The sequence below is a fragment of the Lemur catta genome, chromosome 5 (genome assembly GCF_020740605.2).
Source record: "Lemur catta isolate mLemCat1 chromosome 5, mLemCat1.pri, whole genome shotgun sequence".
NCBI lineage: Eukaryota > Metazoa > Chordata > Mammalia > Primates > Lemuridae > Lemur > Lemur catta.
In genome coordinates, this window is record NC_059132.1 from 30,674,540 (window position 1) to 30,691,767 (window position 17,228).

At 40.0% G+C, this 17,228-nt stretch overlaps 1 protein-coding gene across 2 annotated transcripts in view; it reads right to left on the minus strand.

Moving 5' to 3' along the window:
* HMGXB3 (HMG-box containing 3) overlaps window positions 1-17,228 on the minus strand; it is a 45,023-nt gene that overhangs the window by 23,838 nt on the left and 3,957 nt on the right. Inside the window, exons 3-11 of one of the 2 annotated variants that reach the window (XM_045551391.1) lie at window positions 16,535-16,709; window positions 12,967-13,464; window positions 11,429-11,527; window positions 9,737-9,868; window positions 5,226-5,372; window positions 4,957-5,129; window positions 2,817-2,992; window positions 2,592-2,689; window positions 119-217 (exon numbers count right to left, since the gene is read on the minus strand). In XM_045551391.1, coding sequence (XP_045407347.1) covers window positions 119-217; window positions 2,592-2,689; window positions 2,817-2,992; window positions 4,957-5,129; window positions 5,226-5,372; window positions 9,737-9,868; window positions 11,429-11,527; window positions 12,967-13,464; window positions 16,535-16,709 — 1,597 coding nt within the window. Of the gene's footprint in view, window positions 1-118; window positions 218-2,591; window positions 2,690-2,816; window positions 2,993-4,956; window positions 5,373-9,736; window positions 9,869-11,428; window positions 11,528-12,966; window positions 13,465-16,534; window positions 16,710-17,228 lie in introns of both variants that reach the window. The other variant, XM_045551390.1, reaches the window with a different exon arrangement.

Consider the following 17,228-nt stretch of genomic DNA (forward strand, 5'->3'; position numbering starts at 1 on the left):
TTGACCTTGATCTTACTCTCAGCTACCACCACTCTTCTTCCCTCGGCCTCCTACTCACCCTCAACCACAAAATCAAAACCACCTCCATGCCAACCCCATCTCCTGGCTGCACACTTACCAGTGTGACAGTGCAGCTGTACTTATATGGAGGAAACATATCGGGCTTGACTTCTACAACTTTCACCTGAGGTGTCCTGTTGGATGGGCCACTTGGTAGCTGTGGATCAGAACAAGTTATTTAGTGCTCTTGAATCTCAGCCAAACTCCTGAGGTCCTGGGGCATCTGTAGAGTTATGCTTCAAATGACCCCTCTGGATTGCCAATTGGCAGTTATTAGCCCACCAAAGGCTGAGTGTCATGGTCAAGTCCAGAACTTGCCACACTCTTCTGTGCAGCTTCTAACACTGTGTATTAGAAACACCATAAATCAGGTTTACAACTATTAATACTACCAAGTGATAAAAGCATTTAACAGCTATACATACAAATAGACGGTTGGATGACGCTAGCACAGAAAGAAGTCTTAAAAACTATTTACTGAAATGTCACAGGGTGAAGAGGGTGATGGTTGTTTCTCTCCCTTTACCACTATCTATAAAATTTTCAAACGTTTTATAAGAAATGTGTGTGTGTGTGTGTGTGTGTGTGTGTGTGTATAAATAACATTAAGAAAGAAAGAGCCAGGCTTGGTAGTTCACACCTGTATTCCCAGCACTTCGGGGGTCTTAGGGGGGAGGACTGCTTGAGGCCAGGAGTTCAAAACCAGCCTTGGCAATACAGCAAGACCCTGTCTCTACAAAAAATAAGAAAAATAAACTGGGCAGGTGCACACCTATAGTCCCAGCTATGCAAGAGGCTGATCAGGAGGATCGCTTGAGCTTAGGAATTCAAGGCTATAGTGAGCTATGATCCCATCACTGCACTCCAGCCCAGGCAACAGAGCAAGACCTTGTCTCTAAAAAAAAAATAAATTTTAAAAATTTTAAAAGGAAAGAAAGTATTCTAAATTTAAATTATTCTGTAATAGTGAATTTAAGTCTATTTCAGAATGTAAGATTTCACATACCTGTTAATTTATATAAACGAAGAAAAAAGCTTATGGTTTTTAATAAATACCCAATGTTGCTAATCAAAAGGAAAATATTACAGAGAAGACTTGGAGTTTACCCAAGTGAACAGAGTATACATGAAGGGAACCTAGGGGCTAGAAATTTACAAAACCATTGAAGCTGACTAGACACCTTCCTTCTATACCAAAAGAACACACATACGTCCAGAGCTGCCACCGTATCTGAGGAGCAAACAAACAGCTCTCAAAGTAAAAGGCAGCTGATATTCATCTCAGGGCCAATTGAGAACCGTCAAAGAAAGGAAATTACCTTAAAAAGAGCACACGGCAAGGGATATGGCAGACCAATTTTCCTATTCCAACCTGATCCAAGTTGAAACAGGAAAGAATTTTCAAACTATGGGCCACTAATGCCACCATAACCAGCATTTTGCAAATAGGAAATGGGAAATACCAAAGTGACTACATACAATGGCACAATTCCATTGAATTTTTAATATGTATTGTTAAATTGGCTGATATAAAAATGTGCTTGTTACTGAGGGTCAAGTTTGAAAAATGCTGACTTGGGGGAATTTTGATAGTAATGATTTAGCCACATATGACCAAAAAAAAAAAAAAAAAAAAGCTAAAACAAAATCTTAAGAAATGTGTTTGAACACATGGAATTTTGATACCTGGAAAATCCTGAATAGCTGTATCATCAAATCAAAATATATACAGGCCATAAACTGGTATATGGAGTAAGAACCACATTTTTGGTTTAAGAAATTATATTAAAAAATAAACACACATAAATTCAGAAAAAGATCTATAAGCTGAAAGAGTACACACCAGATTGTCAATGTTAGTTCTGGGTGGCAGGATCACAAGGGACTTGTTTTCTTTCTCTTTTACTTGAATTTTCTGTATTTTCTACAACAATCATGCATTTATTTTTAAAAGAAAGCTAAAGAGATATGACAACTAAATGCAATATCTGATCCTAGACTGGATCCTATACTGGAGAGAGAAAATGCTATATATAAAGAACATAACTGGAGAAAACTGACAAAACTGGAATGTGAATGGGAGATTAAAGGTATGCATCAATGTTTCAGTAAAAAAAAATCCTTATTCTTAGGAAACACACAAAGAAGCATTAAGGAGTAAAAGGGCCATGTAACTTACCCTTAAATTATGTGTATTTTATACACATACATACACAAATGGTGGAGGGGGGCCACAAGCACAAATGATAAAGCAAAATGGGCTAATACATTAACAATGGATCACTCTGGGTAAAGAGTATGTGGGTGTCAAGTTTTTTTCTACATTATAAACTATTTCTAAACAAAAGCCTTAAAATACGCATTCATTTTATAAAAAGAAACTTAAAAATCATTCATGTTAACCTCCTCCCAGAGGTTTACCAGTGTGTAAGAATTAGAGTCTGCCAATATATGGGTTTGCCTATAACTTTATACATTAAATGACAACAGGCAGACCCCCAAACACCTCCCCTTCTGGGGATGGGTCTTACCTTCCCCTCACCAGTGCTAGATGGCTGCTGGATGGGCTGGCCCAGCTGCTTCAGTGTGCTTGGCTTCAGGCCACAAGTCCTCACAGTGGGAGTCTTATCTGAGAGAACCAGGAGCCAAACTGGTGACTGAAGTGCATTCCGAGTCACCCATCTCCATTCTCAACCCCCTCTCCTGCCCCCTCCCCAGCAGACAGCCCCTCCTCCCAGGTCTGTCCCAGCCCTTACCACTCAGGGAAAAGGCCTGCCTAGCCCTGGGCAGTCCCAAGCCGCTGCCTCGCCCCACATTAACTGGGGCTGGCAGGATTGCTCTCATGGGTCTTGCTGCAGCCAGTAATGAGGGCTTGCCCCGTGCTCTGCCTTTAAGCTCTGGATTTCTGGGCCCAGAGGTGAGAAGGTCAACCCTGAAAAAAATAAGAAGAAAAATCTCCTGGAAATTCTGGACCAACGGAAGAAAACCAAAACGCAATCTCCAAATAGCACTTTATTAGAGAATAGTAAAGTGTTTAAACTATCAAACTTTAGACAGATTGAGTTCAAATGCAACCATCAAATAGCTATGTGGCCCTGAGAAGTAATTTCACTCTTCTGTTAACCTCAAGTTTCAAATATGTAAAATGAGATAGTAATTACCTATACTTTATGGGGTCATTACAATGATACAAAAGTGTAAAACAGTGCCTACAGTACATGATGCCAACAGCGACTGTAGTTATAACATCTAATCTGCCTCTAATTACAGCAAGTACTTAAAGTGTACCACCCTCCCACATGAGGGCAGCTTAGAGACCCTGGAGAACAAAGTCCATGTTATCTTTATCTTTACAGCACCAATGTTGAACACAGGGCCTGAAAGAGAGACCTCAATAAACATTTGCTAAACTGATTCATGTGTCCCAAACAAAAGGTCTAAAATGTACATCTTCATCCTTTAAGGATATAAAACCATTTCCAAAGTATATTGTTAAATAAATTTTTTAAAAAAGTAAAATTTAAAAGTATGTATGTTATGCTACCATTTGAATTTAAAAAGTGGAAAAAAAATCATATACACACACATATTTGTATGTGTTTAAAATTATCTCTAGAAACACAGAAAGTTGGGAATATTGACTGTATCTGGGAAATGGAATTGGATGATTGAAGGAAGGGACAGAAAGATTTTTGCATACATATTCCTTATCCCTCTTGAGTTTGAATCATGTGAATATACTTCCTATTTGACAGTAAAAATTTTAAAATCACAATAATATAAACCAGAATTTCTAAACCTTAGTACTAAAGGTTGAGTATCCCTTATCTGAAAGGCTTAGGACCAGAAGTTTATTATATTAGATTTCAAATTTTTTTTGGATTGTGGAATATTTGCATTATATTTTCCAAAAATATACCCCAAAATCCAAAATCCTCCAACATGCACTTCCTTTGAGCATCATGTCAGTGCTCAGATTTTGGAGCATTTTGGATTTCAGATTTTTGTATTAGAGATACTCAACCTGTATTAACATTTTGGGCCAGATAATTCCTTGTTGTGGGAGGCTATCCTGTATAGGATGTTTAGCATCCCTCTAGATTTCCACCCTCTAGATGCCAGTAGCACACCCCTTCCCCAGTTATGACAACCAAAAATGTCTCTAAGCATTGCCAAAATGTCCCCTGGGGGCAAACTGTTCCCAGTGGAGAGCCACTAATACGAACAGAATAAGGGCCTTCAGTTAGAAGAACACAACTGCCTCTAGGAAGGGCTACATGTAGAATCCCATTAATCTTTTAAGGAGGAAAAGATAACTCAAACTTATTGACTTCCTCGTATTTGAAAAGTGCTGGGTTGCAAGCTTTACTTTCAGTCTGTACAGTCAACTTAGGAGGATAAGATTTTTTTAATATCCAACTCAAGATTTTTCAGGAGTGAAATGAAGTCAAGGGCTATGAAGTCAATATATGCCCAAGGTCAAACCAAAGCCAGGGACAGTAACAGCCAAAACTGACTTCTCTGACCACCAGGCCAGACTCTTTCTATAGGACACTTTAATAGGGCTTCTCTTTCTAAATCCAGCATCCAGGATTCGTGAGTCATAGTTATAACACTGCCCAAAGCCTGTACCAGCAAGACTCTAATAACTGCTTTAGGGAGATTGACAAGAGATGTACAAGTAATCTGACAGCAGTGCAGGGGCAGCAGAGTCTAAGAGGAAAGGTAAATCATTACATATCTCCTGGTTCTGTATCTCTAAAACAGGAACCACTAACTGGGCTCTGCTGCCTCTCTTGGGCATACTATAAGGAACATGGAATAAAACAAACATGAGGCATTTGCAAAGCTGCTATCCTAAATACAGCCCTATAATATATAAATACATTGACTTACCCTGTAGGTTTTTTAGGAGCAGGGAGTGAACTGGAGGTGCTAGTCCCCTCAGCTGGTGGCATATCTGCTCCAGGACTGTCATTCTCAGTTGTCCCCAGAGTAACCTCAGGCTGCATACCACTTTTGACGACCGGCGTCTTAGTGACTGCTATACCACAATTCCCAGAAGTTTCCTTGACCAAAATATGGGCATCGGAGATGATCACTTCCTCCCACTCATTGTCCTTACCCACTTCTCTTGGAGGAGCTACACTTAGGAGCTGGCTTACAGCTTCTGAATTCTCCAGAGTCAGTTTAGAGGTATTTTCCTTAGAGGAATTTTGCTCAGTGGTGACAGGCTGCTGACTTCTTTTAACCACAGAGCCTCTGGAAGAGACACCAGGAGCCAACTCTACTTTGACTTTGGCTGGCTTCTCCTAGAAAAATAAGAATATCTTTCATGTATAAAGCATTTTACAGCTGACAACAACACTCACGAACATTCATTAATTTGACCATTTTATTAATAACATATGAGCAACAGATAAGGAAACTGAGGTCTGTACAAAGAAAGAGACTAACTAACTTAAAGTTCCTAAATATAAAATTGGCCTGAATCTAAGTCTTCTGAACACAGGTTCCTTACACTATAGTATTAAATGCTTGAATTAGGATAAAGCTGTTGTCCTCCTAACAAATTCCTCATTGACAAGCCTTTTCAGGCTTTAAACAAATGTTGGCATTTTTCGGTTTGACTTTTGATTGATTATTCAAAAGTCTGCTTTCTCTATATCTAGAAAGAAGCTGACAGACATACTGCCATACAGGGCCTAACAGTCCTAAATTGTTAAACTTGGTGGTCCTTTTATGAGATTCAGTTAAACCCAATGTGGTCACAATCTCATATGGATAGACTCAGTTTCCCAACTCCTTTAGGAAAAACCCTACCTTTTGTCCCAGATTCTTTCAGGTGAGTCTTAAGAATGACTTGCACATATGCCACATACTTTGTACTGGGTCAAATTAACTCATACAAATTAATTATGTGTTAGAAAATATGCAAACTCACTAAAAATAACAGCTGCTATCTCAGATTGATCTATTTTTAAAAAGTCCTTGGTACCTTAGCTTTTATTCAATCAGCACTGCTGTGGAAATAACAGTATTATTTACATACATTAATACATTTGAACACACATTTAAAAAATTTTCTTAAAACAGTGGTTGTCTCTGGAAAAGGTTTTTTTCTTTCCATGTGTATTGTGAAAGGCACTGTAAACTAAGAGACATAAAATATAAAAGCGAGGTTCTGTCTGGGTTTAGCTCCACTCTTAGTTATATAGTGTAAGGGCAGCTTCAACTGAATCTTCATTTCCCCATTATGAAGTAACAGAGGATTGGGCTCTCAGTGTTTGTCAACAGAAGAAAGCAAGCATTGTGGGCAACCCAATTCTTCACTGGGCAGGATCCTCCCTATACACTGTAGGAAGTACAGCATCTGCAGCTAAAGTTATTACTCAAGGTGAGGGCTCCATAGCTCAAGGGTTAGAGCACTGGTCTTGTAAAGTTATTACTCAAAACCCCACATTTCCAAAGCCATCTAGGTGGTATACTACCCCTAGTTAAGAACCAATAACAGATAACCTCTGCAAGTTCTCTAGCAAAAGCATTCTCAGATTCTAACACACAATATCCCCTTAGAATGAGTAAACATGGAGAAAAATTCCAAGTACACTACACAGAGCTTATTTATCAGTGGAGAGGGAAAATTCAGCAGAAAAACAGGAGACTGAACTCATTTCTTGAGATCTTTGAGCAAAGCACTGCCTACTAAGTAGTCTATTTTAGACAAAAATTGTTGCAGGAAGATTGTAACTTACTCTGAGCAAAAACCTCTACCCAGTGATCTCACATTTCCTTAACTCAGCCTACTCATTTTAGATGTTACTTTCTTTTAAGAGGGAAGGTAAATACAACTAGCTGCCTGCTCAAAGAGACCTCAATTACTGCCATCAGAAAGCCCACAAGAATGAAGCCTTGAGCTAAACAGCATTATACGCTTTCTTTTGTTCCATCCAACTCATGGGGAACTACGCCACACATTTCGGCTAATATTAGCCAGTATGAACTCCAGAACAATACAAAAAAAGGTGAGTCATTTCCTGACTGGCACAAACACATTTGGAGCTTTTAGAAATGATTTATACCTGCTACCTCAAAATTCAGAACTCAAGAAATCTTAGATTCTACAGCTAAACAGCACAGCAATGCCCCAGAAGTATGGTTTACTAGAAGAGGCACTGGGATAGCTGGATTAACTTAGCCAAGTCACTCCTCTTGAATCTATTTTTCCTTAGCTAGAAACTTAGAAACTAGCTAGCTGATAACCAAAGTCATTTTTATCTTTAAAATTCTAAGTGCACTGATGTTAAAATGTTACCTGTTTTCCTTCTCACACTCATTCTGTTTCTATGAAATTTTGAAATCACAATATCTACTTTTTTTCCCCCATCTCCAACTTGAACAGAAGTACAGTATCTACTCTTTACATCGTAATTCTTGCAACAAACACTGGGAAGGAAAATTCAGACTTAGTAAGTTAAGATGGGGACAAGTAACTAAGAAAAAAATTCTTTTCAGGCCATGAGCTTGATCTTAAGGAAGAGAACCATGGCTCAACAGTTATTTCAAACGGGGGGGGGGGGGGGGGAATCACACATATAAGAAACATAAAGGAAAGCCAAAGTAAAAACAGAGCCTGAAGGAGAAACAAGCCCACCATGATCACTTACACCCTTCCACACACAATTATTGGAAATAAGGTCACTTAATACACCTGCTTTGCATTGCTGAAGAGGCACCAAGGAGGATTCTAACTACTCTCCAACTCAATCTCCTTACTGCAACTGAAGTGCATTTTGGGGGAATAGTTACAGAGGGAATAAATTAATGGCTTCATAGACACACACCAGAGAAGATGGGCACAAGGAACTCAGCAAAAGTCCTGGCCGGGCACCGTGGCTCAAGCCTGTAATCCTAGCACTCTGGGAGGTCAAGGCAGGAGGATCACTTGAGGTTAGGAGTTCAAGACCAGCCTGAGCAAGAGTGAGATCCCCATCTCTACTAAAAATAGAAAAAAGTATCCAGGATGCACTTGCCCATAGTCCCAGCTACTTGGGAGGCTGAGACAGGAGGATCACTTGAGCCCAGGAACCAGAAGTTGCAGTGAGCTATGACAACACCACTGCACTAGCCAGGGTGACAGAGCAATATTGTCTCTAAAAAAAAAAAAAAAAACCCCAAAAACCAAACAAAAAATTTCCTGAGTGACACTAGCACTAGGTCTTCCTGACCCTAGAAGTGGTAATATGAAGAGCAATAGCAGAGATAATAATTGTATTGTTGTCAATTATGATAGCAGAGTACATTCATTGAGGATTTCCTTTGTACCAGAACCTGTACCATTAACTCTACACGGATAATCTTATTTGACCCCTTTAACCACCCTAATGAGGTAGGTACTACTATTAACTTTCATTTATAGATGAGAGAAAACCTAAATCAAGGCATAGAGATATAAAATGACTTGCCCAAGATTACAGTTAAAAACGTGGGAAGCAAGCATCTGAACTGAGGAAGCTGACTCCAGAATTATATTAATTATTATACTCTCCTGGAATTGGTGCTTCTCTAAACTTACCCAGAGGCCAAAACATTCATCCAGAGGGCAAAAGTCACCATCCCAGTATTTCTCAAAGAGATGTACCATGGAAATTGCCCCAGAGGAATTTAAAGGTATGCCGCTATACAAGTTTTCTCTACAGAAATATGTTTGGATCATGCTGAGTTAAACAAATGACAATCACAATTCTATCCTACACAATTTTCACTAAAATAATGCTTTCCTTTTTTCTACCTATCCAAATTCTATTGATTCTCCGAAACCATCTCCTCTATAAAGCTTTCCCTGTCTATTTCCGTCCTTATAAACATATCTCCTCTCTAAATTAACTGAGAATTTACTGCCTTTCCACTCATTTTAGCCCTAAAAATTTATAGTTTCATATAAAAACCGTATTTTTATCTAGTTAGTGCCAAGCATATAACAGGTAACAACATGCACTGAACTGAACTCAAGAGGAGCATAGCTGTGATGTTCATTTATTTATTTACGGAGCATCTTCTACTGGCAAAGGCTGTGGGGGATACAAAGGTCATTAAGGAGTTCGCAACCTGACAAATGGAAACACTGTTAAATGGTGATGACTGCTAAATGAAAGCACGAAAGGCACATATAAAGTCATTCACCCTTCCCTAAGGAAACCTAGGGGTGTTTGATGGAATAACTAACATTTACAACGAACCATGGTTATGCACTCATATCAGACATAAAATAACCAAATAGTTTGTTTGCCAAGGAGGGGGGAGGAAATGACTAAATTAACATGGGAATTATGAAGCAATTAAAGATAATATTTTTGAAGAATATTTAATGGCATGATATGTTAAATGGAAAAAAGCAAAATACAGAACTTATTTTATTCATAAAAAAAGACTGGAAGAAAATACACCAAAATATTAACTAATAATGGCTTTCCTTTGGATGGTATATGATTATAGATAACATTCTATTTTTCTCTCCTTTATTTTTTAAACAAACTGTTTAAAAAATGAAAATCATTTACTTTTCTAGTCACAAGATAAAAATAAACATTAACTTTTAAAAAGTCACCTGTTCCTAAGGGCAACAGGAAGCCCACTTTGTGGGGTTTCCGAAGCAGCAACGGCCAATGGACCTTACCTTTGGGATCCACTTCCCTCCTAGGAAGTTACCACAGGTAGGGCACTTAGGTGGTTTGTGCCTGGTAACATATGTAAAGGAACAACCTGGGCTGGTGCATGTCCCATGGCCCCGGCGGGTGTATGTAGTGGTCTGTAAAAAACGAGTACGTCAAAATCAATACTACAATCCAACTTCTCCCATACCCTGACGGCCATTATGATCATAACAATACCATGAGGATACCAGCTTATAGAAGGATAGCCAATTCATGGTATCATAAAAGGTCAGAAGGCCCTAAGGTACAACGAATTCACTTTTTAGAAGCGGAGAATCTGGGTTCAAATGAGGAAAGACAGCTGCCCAAGATTATACAGTTAGGTATCAGAACAACAAAGAAAGTAAAGTTGCTATGGCAATACCACAAATTGCTAAATACTTTACCAGTATCTCATTTAATATTCTCAGCAAGGCTATTAAGTGCATATTAATACTACTGAGGTTCAGAGTTAAATGCTTTGCCTCAAATCATCACTCAAGGTCAGAGCCAGACCTTGAACCCAGATCTCTCTGATTCTTAGTCCAAAATCCCTTCTATGCACACAGTTGCACCCTCTGGACCTGAATACTTTAAAGAATTTGTTTCATCTTCATTCTTATTAGTTAAAAATCAAAGCCGGGTGCCCTGGCTCACACCTGTAGTCCCAGCGACTTGGAGGCTGAGGTGGGAGGATCACTTGAGCCCAGGAGTTCGAGGCTGCAGTGAGCTATGATCATACCACTGCACTCAAGCTTAGGTGACAGAGTGAGACCTCATCTCTTAAAAACAACATGAAACAGAGAACACAGGATCTAGAATTCAGATATATAAAAATAGACTCACAGTCACTGAAACAATGAGCAAAATCCAGTAGAGAAATCCCCGGACACACACAACAGAATTTAGTTATCTGCATATGAATATATTCAGCCACTGGCTTTTACCACCTCCACTGATCTCCCTTTGAGCAAAATGTGCTACAATGGATTGTTACATTTTAGCTACAAACAGAAACTACTCATTTATTAGCCATGTTCCACATCTAGATTAATGCTGGAAAAAAACTTTTCCTTGTCAGATGTGTTCTGCAACTTATGAATGTTTACTCAGCTATTAATCCCAGCTTCCCTAGCCTGGCCAAAAAGCAAAACCTCCCTTGGGGAAACACCAAACTGCCATTAGCTTCCTCTGCCAGGAATCCTAAGGAAAACGCAATTAAGATAGTGGTACCAAATCAAGGATGAGTGTGAAGTGGTGTGGCACCAAGGAAAGAGCCAGGCCTTGGGTTCCAACTTTGCCACCAACACAATGAATGATGACCTAAGGGTAAGGCACCTTAACTCTTGGGCCCTAGGTTTTCTTCTCTGGTCTTCCTATTTCACAGGTGTGTCGTGATGAGTACATGAGGTAAGGAATGAGAAAACTTTCACTCAGTAAATTCTAAGAGATTCTACAGCCTTGTGAAAGACTATTGTATATAACTTATGGGAAGTTCAGGGCTCCTGTGGAGCTCTATCTACAAAAGCCCCCAGGTAAGAACACATGGAGCAGATAATCCCAGAGAGCTTTGCCAGTCCCAGTGCCCTAAGGTTCTAAGACTTTTAGAAATCCACTTAGAAGAGAATGCTTATGAAAGCCCTAATTGCCATCTACTCCCCACACACAGTACTGACCAGTTTGATGGAGGTGGGGTTCTCCACAACTGAGTAGGCAGGCACAGGCAACATGATGAATTGTGTGGCTGGTGCAGAGGAGGTACTCTCACTGGAATCCTGTGGACAATGGAGGGAAAGACACTTTCACTGAAACAGAGTGAAGAACACTCAGGACCATCCACAACACGGGAAGACTAGATCAAGTCCACTAACCATAGACAACATACTTATCCAATGTGCTTATCAAAAGAAATAAATCTGCAATTACCTAAAAATAAAAAACTTAATGAAGAACAAAGAAAGGCCAAGCATGGTGATTCACACCTGTAATTCTAGCTACTTGAGAGGCCAGGGTATGAGAATGGCTTTAGGCCAGGAATTCAAGACCAGCCTAGGCAATACAGCAAGACCTAGTCTCTAAAATTTAAAAAAAATTAGCTGGGCATGGTGGTACATGTGCCTGTAGTCCCAGCTATGTAGGAGGCTGAGGTGGGAGGATCCCTTGAGCCCAGGAGTTTGAGGCTGTAGTAAGCTGTGATCATACCACTGCACTCCAGCCTGAGCAACAGAATGAGATCTTGTCACTTAAAAAATTAAAAAAATTGTTTTTAATGAACAAAGAAAGATAGAGAAAACTACTACCACAGGGAAATGTGCTATCCTCATGACATAGATGAGAAAACAGAGGTTTTGAGACTTAGGACTCCCAAGATCCATAAGTAGTTGTGACAGAATCCAATTCTGACCCTGTCAAATGTTCTCAGTACCGTATTAATCTGCCTTAACCAGGCCAGTGGCATGCTTCATTCATTATTGCAAACAGCACTGAGGCAACAAGTAATAAAAAGGATGTAGGCCTGAGACAGATTCCTTTGCAGAGGTACCTTCTCTCTTCTGCTCAGGCCATAGCATACTGGTTCTTTTAACCTGACCAGAAAAACTTACATCTCTCTGATGATGCTACTCTATCCAGAATAATAGAGGGGAGGCCCGTTTCCTCAATTCTAGGGGACCAGTTGTAGGATCACTGAAACTGCTGCTTTCCCCTCAACTAAGCATGATACTTAGGTCACTGGAAAGAGACATGCCCCTTCTTAGATATTAGTCCCACCATCCTGGCCTTGAAGAGAACATCTTTCTTCCTACCCCATCTGTGCTCAGAAGGACGGCTCGAAAATTCTCCTAACACAGTTCAAGGTACCATTGTTTGCTAAAACATTCTTTAGGGAACATAAAATCCTAACCAATACTACTAGCTTGACTCATGGATAATGCAAATACCATTTTCAGCTCTCCTGCATTAATGTAGCTTAAGTACCACACCACTTCATGTGAAGAAAATTCTGGCTAAGCTAGGCAAAGAGGAGTTGGTAAGAGTGCCTGAGAAATTGCAGTGAACTTTAGAGTAAGCCCCAGCGCAAGAAACACTCAAGAGAACTGCAATCCCACCAGAAGTGTCATACTCGCACTCTGAATTACCACTGCTCCAGAATCATACTGCATGGTACTGCCTTTTTGTATCTTCAGGTAAAGACATCAGTACCAAAGCTACTTACCCTCATGACTGTTACCACTGACACACTCTCCCCAACCTGGGGGTGAGGCAGAGCCAGGCTTCCAGTGGAGAGGTCTGGTGAGCTGTTCACTAAGGTTTCTTCAATCACCAGGCTTGTCTGGTAAGGTTGGTGGCTCTCCTCTACCTCCAGGGAAGCCCCTTCTAGGAGCACATCCTGGCTGAGGATCTCTGAGGTGGCAATCTCCTGTACAGCACCTGGCTGGGTAAGGGCTCCCACCTCCTCAGCCAAGGCCTCCACAGCCAGGCACTGCTCTGCCATGCCTGCATGGCTGGGCACTGTCTCCGGGGCAACGCTGGACACAAGCGGAGGTCCTTTAGGGGACACCTGGTTCTGAGCCACACACAGCTCTAGCTGAGGGCAGCTCCGGTCCTCCTGCAGGCTGCTCTTCGGGATGATGATGTAATCTGAGCGGGGTAGGATCTTGCGGAAACCTGGGATGTCCGGAACCACAGCAGTCAGTGCAGAGAGCTTAGAGTTCTGCGGATGAGGAAACCAGGAAGGGAGAGACAAGTAGAGATAAATGGACTAACACCACATGGATATATAGTTATTACCTCATTTTTTTTCTATAAAAGGGACCTGAACAACTCTACTCTCTGGACCTAACTCAGATAGGGTCAGCCACCGTTGACGGCAATGTCATCTTCATTTGAATCACACTTTAGCCAATGTAGCTTACTTGCTCAATCACAAAGGAAACTGAGAACATGGATTGAACTCTGGAAAGGGCACTGATCTTGGCATGTGAAACAGCGAGCTGGAACCCAAGGTGTGGCATAGTCTTGAGCAAATCCTTTCCCTTCTTTAGGACTCAGCTGCCCCATCCATAAAACAAGGGAGCTGAATCTGGCAATTTATGAGTTCCTTTTGAGCTCTGATACTTTAGGATTCCAAAGTAGCATGAGATTCAAACACCAGGATGTATTTTAAAAAATTCCCCCCAAAAACCATAAAATACCAGTCAACAGGCTAAGTTCGAACTGAAGGCAGCAAGTAAGGATTCTGACCTCACCACTTTCTCCCAGACTTACAGAGAGGATGAACAGATCACAAAACCAAGAAGGCTTCATGAGAAGGCTTTGTGAAAAAGGAAATATATACAAAAAAGGATACCTGATAAGGTCCTGAATATATTAAAGGGAAAAAAAAGAATATGAATATTAACACTGATCTAGTATCTTCAGGTTTAGAAAATGTTTTTGAACCCATTATATAATTTTACTTTAAAAATAACAATATTAGATACTGTTATTCCCATTTAACAAATAAGGAAATTGAGAATAAAGCTCAGGGAGATAAACTTTCCCAAAACACAAAATTAGTTAGTAAAGCTGGGACTGGACTCCAGGCCAGGTCTTCTAAGGATGAAAGCTGAAACACAAACCCTGCATGGTTAACTGGCATCAAGAAGAAGTCATTTTTGTTTTTTCAAGTTAAACTGAAAGTCATCCAATAAGAAAAATGAAAAAGTTCAAAGTGAATCGTTAAGTGAAAACTGAAATTAAATGGAAAAAAAAATTTCAGGAGCATCTTTTAAAGGAACACTAAAGTCAGTTACAAAAGGATCCTTAAATAAATCAAAAGCAAGAAGTCAATGAGACTACTTAAGGCACAAAGGAAGCACTCAGAAATGAAAAGTTAAAAGCAGCACTCAGATGAAACACAAAAGCATCTCCCTGAAGATGGTAGGGAGAGAAAAAAAAGAAACACAAAAGCAGACAGACCAAATCCTTTACGGAGCCTTTATTGGAGAGGTAATGGGGAAATGACATTCTCAACTGACCCTCTGAAGCAGACAGGCTGGAGAACAAGACTAAATGGTGGTAAATACACATAGGATGGTCTGGACTTAACAAATCCAAGCACAGAGAAACCAGATGGCCTGGATGACATTCGTTTTACGGACTGGAAGGCATAACACTGGAACCATGGTTCCTGCACTTGACAGGAGACCTGCCACAAGGGCTTTGACAGGCTCCCAAGGTATATAGGCAGGAGGGTCTCACCTTCACACCAAGCAATCTGGGAGAGATCAAATAAAACTTCGCCCAGTCTTGGTATGTTCCCAAAGCTCAATAATGCTACCTTTCCTTATTATATGGTCACTGGATATTTAATCTACTAAAAGATGATTATCTATTGACCAAGTCAGTATGTGCCAAGCACTCAGTGAGGTGGTTTACATTATCTATTTTAGGCAGTATTAGTAGATATGATTTGTATTTTACAAATGAGGAAACCAAGACTCAAAAGTTAAATGATTCTTCCAAAGTCACTCAGCTAGTTATTATCAGAGTTAATCTATTCATGTCCTTGGTGGCAATGGTAGAGATAGTGGTAGATACAAATCAGGATATGGATAAGGAAGAATCACTGAGGATGATTTAAACTTTTTTAGTCTTCATAAGGATCTACATTAGTATCTAGTTTTAAAAACCAAATCACTCTAAGAGTACGTAACATTTTTTTTATCCTGGATAAGAAGCTTGCTGATTTTATAATGTGGAAACCAAAGAGAATAGGTATTCTTTTCTTAGACTCCACTTCCCCTCCCCCACAGGGATTATTTCCCAGATTGTTTATAAACAAGTCATCTAGCAGAGGGAGTACAGTGGCATCTCCAAGACTGCAGGTAACACAAAGCTCTTCTAGGAAGAGGAATACCAAGCCAGTAAGTACAAAATAGTCTAAATGGCAGCGGCAGATAGGCTCTAGTAAGGGAAAATACAGCCCGTTCTGCTATAACATAGTTGTGTTCCTGAGGAATCTCTGCTCTATTTTATCAAAAAAGAAGTTAGAGACAATTGTTTCAATTGAAAAAGGCAGTTAAGGTTAAACTGCCTTTTGATTGTTTTTCCTGCAGGAATTTCAGTTTAAATAATTATCAGTATATTTTGTTATTCTGAACTAAAATGACAAAACAGCTGACAAACATAAATCTAAATGCTTCCTTGCTAGTTCTTTAATCCAAGCACTCAAAGCCTCAGTTTGCTCCATCATCTTTGGCTTTAACCTTGCATTTCTGCTTCTACCATAGTTCACAACTGCCAGCAGTAACAAAAGAACGTGGCACTGTATTACACAAGCAGCTGCATCCACCTCTAAACATGCAAACATAATTCCTGATTATGACTGACAGAACAACACAATTAATTACTTTACATTTGTAATATGAAATTTCATGGTGTAGGAGAAATGCCTAATAAGCTGCTGTATTAAAGTTACTCCATTAAAGCTACTATATTAAAGGTACTACTAACTACCCATAAGAATAAGAAGCTCCTAGCTATGTTAAAATTCAGAAAAAGAACCTAAGGCTTACTGCAGAGAACTCAGAAAATGTCAGCTCAGTGTACTGCTACAACCAAAGAGGACCAGAGAGTAAGGGCATCATCGAGATGGAAGCAGGCAATACCAGACTCAAGAAAGATAAAATGACAAGTTTTCCCAAGAAAAGAAAAGACAATAGGAGAACAGGTAGGTTGGTCTCCCCAAGGCCTTCACCATTGAACCAATGGAAAAAGTAGCTGGAAAAAAAATTACTTACAGGATCCAAACCTTCTTTCTCTAGTTTGGCTTTCTCCAAGTAGTAACTTCTCTCGGCCACGCTGAGAAGCCTCCAACTTTCACTAATCTTCTTATTGATCTCAGACTGAGGAAGGTGGGGGAGCTCCTGCTGCACTTTCAGGTAGATGTCGTAATAGTACAGAAGATAAGCAGACCTGAGGAAGCAAGGACTTCTTCAGGCTTTCCCTCATACAACCAGGTAAGCACTACAATGTTAGGGTTTGGATAGTCAAGAGGCTGATACAAAACCCAGCTTCTCATTTCAAAGCATTTATCTAAATATGGACTGAAATTCAAGCAAAGAAATTGAAATAACATCCCCAGATGGTATTTGGGAGGGCAAAATGAATGGTAAAGACAGCAAGTGGCTTGCTGTTTTCCCTTCGGAAACCTGGAAGCAAAGGCTCATCTGGTTTACCTTCCCACAGACCCTTTTCCTGCAGGAACAATTGGCTTTTTAAACCCGATATATGTAAAGAAAGATACAAGTGTCCTCTCACTCCACTCTCAGGGAAAGCTTAATACTCAGGGGCCTGATTACTCAAAATAGTTATCATTCACACTCTTTATTCATCTACCTAGGCTTTGGGCATCAAACTGGTCAACAGCAACTCCCCAAGGCTGAGAGAGGAAAGCAAGAAGAATTATCAAAATGACCCAATGCTGGTAGCTTC